General features: G+C 42.2%; 1 protein-coding gene across 1 annotated transcript; it reads right to left on the bottom strand.

Annotated features, from left to right (window-relative positions):
* Window positions 1-1230: 1230 nt before the first annotated feature.
* LOC138888305 (uncharacterized) lies at window positions 1231-5839 on the bottom strand. The gene is made up of 2 exons (XM_070170151.1): window positions 4144-5839; window positions 1231-1487 (listed from the first exon to the last, which is right to left on the bottom strand). Exons 1-2 carry the CDS (start codon window positions 5837-5839, stop codon window positions 1231-1233), a joined length of 1953 nt encoding a protein of 650 aa, XP_070026252.1.
* Window positions 5840-6107: the final 268 nt, after the last annotated feature.

The following is a 6107-nucleotide window of genomic DNA, read 5'->3' as shown; positions in this document are numbered from 1 at the left end:
GCCTTTCTCACGTCTGTGACAGTGGGTATGAATCCCAAACCAAATATTCCTAAGTTATCGGGAAGAGATACTGGTTGTATGATGCCTTGCAAAGATGAGCCCAAACCTTTACCAAGTACAAAACCATTCTTCAACATCTCATAGGCTACCATGACTGATGCAGCGGTTATCTTTGGATTTGGAATGTATTTCCCCTCCGGAATTTTCTCTACCAACATTGTGTCAGAAACCTGGTAAACCCATGGTCCCTGGTCATTTTTTATTCCCTCAACCGGTACAATGGCACTGCTGTGAGCATCTAAGCTGTCTTCCCCATGCACAACTATTTCTTGTCTATCCCATTCAAACTTGACCACCTGGTGTAGTGTTGATGGGACTGCTTTAGCAGCATGGATCCATGGTCGACCCAACAGTAAATTATAGGAAACAACCATATCTAACACCTGAAACTCCATTGTGAATTCAACTGGCCCTATTGTCAGCTCCAGCACTATGTCGCCAACTGAATCTCTACTTCCACCGTCAAATCCCCGTACGCAAATACTATTCTTATGGATCCTCTCCTCTTTTATTTTCAACTTGATCAGAGTGGAGAGAAGGCAGATGTTTGCGCTTGACCCGTTGTCAACCAATACCCGGGTCACTACGGAGTTTTCACATTTTAATGTGAGGTAAAGAGCTCTATTGTGCTTAGTACCTTCTACAGGCAATTCATCATCAGAAAATGTGACTATGTTTGCCTCAAAGATTTTGTTGGCTATTTTTTCCAAGTGATTCACGGAGATCTTATCGGGAACGTGTGCCTCATTCAAGATCTTCATTAAAGCTTGACTGTGCTCGTCCGAATGGATCAGTAATGACAATAGTGAAATTTGAGCGGGCTCTTTTTTAATTGTTCCACGATAGAATAGTCATGCAGTTTCATCTTTCTCAAGAATTCTCCCGCTTCTTCTTCAGTCACGGCTTTCTTCATTGGTGTTGGATTATTTTTGGCTTTTCTTAATTCCTTGGGAGTAAAACACCTTCCCGAGCGAGTCAAACCTTGTACTTCACAGATTTCTTCCTTGACTTCTTTTCCTTTGTACATTATCATTACCTGTTCGTAGTTCCATGGAATAGCCTTGCTGTTGATCACTGGTAACTAGGTTACTGGCTTGATAATAACCCGATCTACGTGGGCTCCTTCCACGACTATGATGGGTTTGCTGGCCACCCCTGGTACAATCACCTTTACCCTTCTTGTTTCATTGCAACTTTGCTCGAAGATCCCTTCTCGACTGCCACAGATGGCTCAACACTGTTTTTGCTCTGCTTGGGCACCGACTTCTCATCTGCTAATTGTTCATCTGTCTTGGATTCATTAGACCGAATCATCATGACGGTTTGTGATGGCTTCTTGATTTCCCCATCAGCCCGCACTATTTCTATCATATTGGTCTCTTGATGGGCTGGCATCGGATTTCCGTTGATATTGGGAGCTTCGGGAGCTTGAACTTCAATTTTATTAGTATCAATTAGCTCTTGTATTGCATTTTTTAAGTGCCAGCACTTTTCTGTATCATGACCTGGGGTACCAGAACAATACTCACAGCTAACAGTGTAGTCCAGATTCTTTGGAGGAGGATTTGGCAGCTTGGATTGTATCGGCCTTAGCATATCTAGCTGTTTTAGCCTGTGGAACAGACTAGTGTAGGATTCTCCCAACGGAGTAAAGGTTTTATATTTCTGCAACCTTTCACCCTTGAGTGCTTGATTAGGCCTGAAACCTGGTCCGGGAACATTTTGATAGGTTCGTGGATATGGGTAGGTACTTGGTAAGACAGGAGCACGCCAATGAGCGTGGGCAGGTGGTTGATTGTATGCTTGCGCATGGTGGACGGAAAAATGAGGTTTCGACGGGTGATAGTAGTGTTGGGATGAATTGTGGTGATAAGTTGGTTGGTGGGATCGAGGTTGATTGTAGTAATGAGGTGAATCTCTGGATCTGGACCAAGTTCCTGAATCAACCATTGCCGCTTCCTCCCTTTTCTTCTTTCCAATCCCTCCTACGCCACCTTGAATAGCCTGAGTAGTCGCTTTGATAGCCGAATAGCTCATGATTTTATTCGACTTGAGGCCTTCTTCCACCATACCTCCCATATTTACTACTTCGTTGAATGATTTTCCTATCGCTGAGACCAAATGGCCATAGTAAGTAGGTTCCAAGGCCTGTAGGAAGTAATCTACCATCTCACTTTCCTTCATTGGGGGATCCACCCTTGTTGCCTGTTCCCTCCACCGGAACCCATATTCTCTAAAGCTTTCACTATGTTTTTTCTCAAATTTAGTCAAGGATAGTCGATCTGGAACGATCTCCAGATTGTATTGGAAGTGACAAGCAAATGCTTGTGCCAGGTCATCCCATGTGTACCATCTCCTATGGTCTTGGCGGGTGTACCATTCCAATGCTGATCCGCTCAAACTCTGACTGAAGTAAGCCATTAATAATTCGTCTTTTCCTCCAGCTCCCCTCATCTTGCTGCAAAACCCCCTTAAGTGGGCCACTGGATCACCGTGCCCGTTGTATAGGTCGAACTTGGGCATATTGAAACCAGCAGGTAATTGCACATTTGGGAATAAACATAGGTCCTTCTAGGCCACACTGACCTACCATCCTAATTCCCGCATGTCTCGGAACGATTGTTCTAAGCTTTTAACTTTCCTGAACATCTCTTCTTGTTCGGTATTTTTGACTGGCTTGTCAATTTCTGTTGGAGGTCAAAACGGGGAGTAAATGAATGGATTTTTGAAGCTTTGAAAGTGGGCTCCGAGGGGGTAGTATTGGTTGTCTTGGGCCTGGAATATAGGCTCACTAGGAGATTTGTGGAGTGTAGCCGGGGGAGGTGCTATGAAGACAGGAGTTACTGGTGGAGGAGAGTATGGAATTGGTTTAGGGGGTGGAGATTGTGGTGCATGAGAAGTGGTGCCTCAGTAGTGCTGGTAAATGGGGAATCTCGGAGATAGATCAGTGGTAGGATGATCCTGAGTTTGAGCTGGTAGTGGGGTGGAAGTAGGGTTAGCAGGGTAAGATGGGGGTGATTGTCCTGTAGACCAAGCCCGATACATCTCGGCCATCTGTTGCTTAAGTTTAAGCATCTTTTCTTTCATTTTACTGATGTCCAGCTCCTCTATCTCAATACCTGTGTCGACATCCGGGATAGACATGATTTCGGGTATTAGTCCTTTTGATCTGGTTTGATAATGATAATGTGCCAGTATACTCTAAATAAACTAACTGCTTGAATTCTGGAAATGAGCAAACTTGTTAGTTTTGAGAGTTTAACACATATACAATTACATGTTGAGATGCAATGTTCCTAGGCAATTAACCAATTTCTATCATGTATTTGCTCGGTTGCTTGTGTCATCCCAGCTTTTCTTGATCTTTCTTTTTATTGTCACCCACTCTTATCTTTATTTCCCCCCCTTTTCATTTTATTCTTTCTTTTGATTGTGGTCGAATCTTATAGAGATTGCCTACGTATCATGTTCCTGCATGAATCAGACCGTGCGTAGTTCTGGCAGAAGGCAATTATTAACACTCTTATTTATTCTTGAAACAATACAAAGACGGAAAGGACATTACATTTGGAAAACATTTTAAGAAAATGGTTTAAAAGACTTGATAGGGACTCAAACTAAAACATGACTTATTATATAAAAAGCTCATAATAAGTATGAATATGCTCCACTCCCCACTTTTGTTTTCAATCATTGGAACATCTGCTCACAGTGGGGCTTGACCCGGCTGACCTCCCAGTGTACGATACATTCTTTCTAACTCCATTGCCAAATGACGGGCAAAAGTAGGTGCATGCTCTAGAAACCTTTCATAATCCATCCCTTGACAGTTCACATAACTTTGAGAAGTGTAAACAGCCAAATCATGGATTTGTGCTCTGAAATCTTGGAGATTTTGGTCTTGATTTTGCAATTGCTGTTGGCGAGTGGTGGCTATATCTCTTATGCGGTCTTCGCGATCTAAAGCTGACTCCAATTGAGCTCGAAGTCTGGCCTGATCGAGTCTTGCCTGTGCTCTTTCTCTATCAATATCTGCGTGCTAGTGTTCTCTATTGTACCTTCTTGTTTCTTCCAATTGTGCACAGAGTTGAGCTTCTGAATGTATCCAACGGTCCTTCTCTTTCTTGAATTGTGCCATGTCTTCTTCGGATCTCATTACTTGGCGTTCCTTATTAGATTTGGCCTCCTCGTTTAATTGTATGATTTTTTCCTTAGCTTTGCCTAACGCCTTTTCAGTCTTTGTCAAGATGGAGTCATAATCTGGCATTTTTACCATCAGATTGGCAATGATTTTTTGATCTTTCCAACTTCTCACTGGTGCTTCAGAGGCTTTCTTCATCTGTTGAAATTGAGCGCGGAGATTTTTATTTTCGCTAATCAGACTCTTCTTTTCACCTTCTGCTTCTTGTGCTTGTAAGTCTTTCTCCAAATTGAGGTTCCTCAGACTTTCTTCTAAGGCATGAATAGTTGCTTTGTATCCCTTTTCCTTTTCTCCCCAAGCCAATCGTTCTTGGATTTTATCATCAAAGGTTTGAACATATGGTCTTTTTATGGGCCTTCTAAGATCAGGTTCTGGTGCATCATTCACGGGGGATCTTTTCTCAAACCACCTAGCATATCCTGGATTTATCTCACCTTTCGCAGGATCTGGAACTTGAGTGTCATCTTTCAAGTATCGACACCCATTCCACATCTGCTGAATCAAAGCCTCGGGGAGAGTGGCTTCGGGGTGTAGCTCGATCACTTGCATACTCAAATCCTCATCATCAGGCACCACTTGGTATCTCCCTAGTTGTCTTAGAACTCTCTGTGGCGTATATGGCTGGACGCTTCTCAAACCCAACAGCAGCAAATAACTATTCAAGGTTGACATGTGTATCACCTCTCTTACCGGGAGCCATCCCAAAGTCCACTCAATTTGACTTGCCATTAAAGATCTTAAATGTGATATCCAGGCTTCCACCCCTTCTGGAGATTTATAATCTTTTATTCTTTCTTCATAACTCTCGATGAAATTGTCACTGCTTGGACCATACTTCATGAACTTGGGGTTATGTCGGAGATGTTCGATCAACCACATTTGCAACAAAATTTTGCATCCTTCGAAGACTTTTGCCCCTGATTTGCATAAAGTCAACGCCCGATAAATGTCTGAGAGAATGATCGGGGCGAGGGTGTGATGTTCTTTGGCAGTGAGGACTTGTACGACTCTTGCTACGCGAATATCAATTGTTCGCTCTTTGTTTGGGAAGACCATGATTCCCAGAAAAGCCACCATGAAAGCGAAGCGACGGTGAATCTGCCAGGTGTCCTTGTTTTGTTTGTTAGTAAGGCCCTTTTCATGAATTTCAAATCCATCCGGCTTTCCGAACCTTGAATACAGGAAGTTGAAAGAACAACACCCTTTGACAACGTTGCTTTTTCTGATTTGATTACTGATGTTCAGAAGACCAAAGAATCGATGCACTGAGGGAGCCTTTGGGAATATAAGATTTTGGTTTCTCAAATCTCCGTCAAAACCGGCATATCCAGCTATCTCTTCTAATGTGGGAGTAAGCTCGAAATCAGAGAAGCGAAAGACATTGTGAACAGGGTCCCAAAAAGTTACTAAAGCCGTAATTAAATCATCGCGTGGTTTAACTTTTATAATATCTGTGAGAGTTCCCAAATACTTAATGACCCATTTCTGACCGTCTCCTCCTAACTCACGCCACCATATCTGAAGCTGAAATAGAAACTCATCTACATTTGCAAATGGTGGATTTTGGATAGTGCTCATTTTGTATCTGCGATTAATTTTAACAAAATCAAGACTTATTTTGAAAACTGACATTCATAAAAAAAACTTTTAATGATTTTTTTTATTTTAACAAATAAAAAAACGACACTTACCTTTTTTCAAAATTTTAAATTATTTTGGGAATTTTCTAAAACAGCCCATTTTCTTTCTCGGTTCCCACAATGATTTTCTATCCTTTCCCGATAAGCTGGTCAACATGCAAATCTGAGACAAATGAATGCACAAGTAGCAAGTAAGATGCATCAGG

Source organism: Nicotiana sylvestris, chromosome 3, assembly GCF_000393655.2.
Source record: "Nicotiana sylvestris chromosome 3, ASM39365v2, whole genome shotgun sequence".
NCBI lineage: Eukaryota > Viridiplantae > Streptophyta > Magnoliopsida > Solanales > Solanaceae > Nicotiana > Nicotiana sylvestris.
The sequence above is the reverse complement of the archived record's forward strand: the minus strand, read 5'-3'. Positions and strand labels throughout refer to the sequence as shown.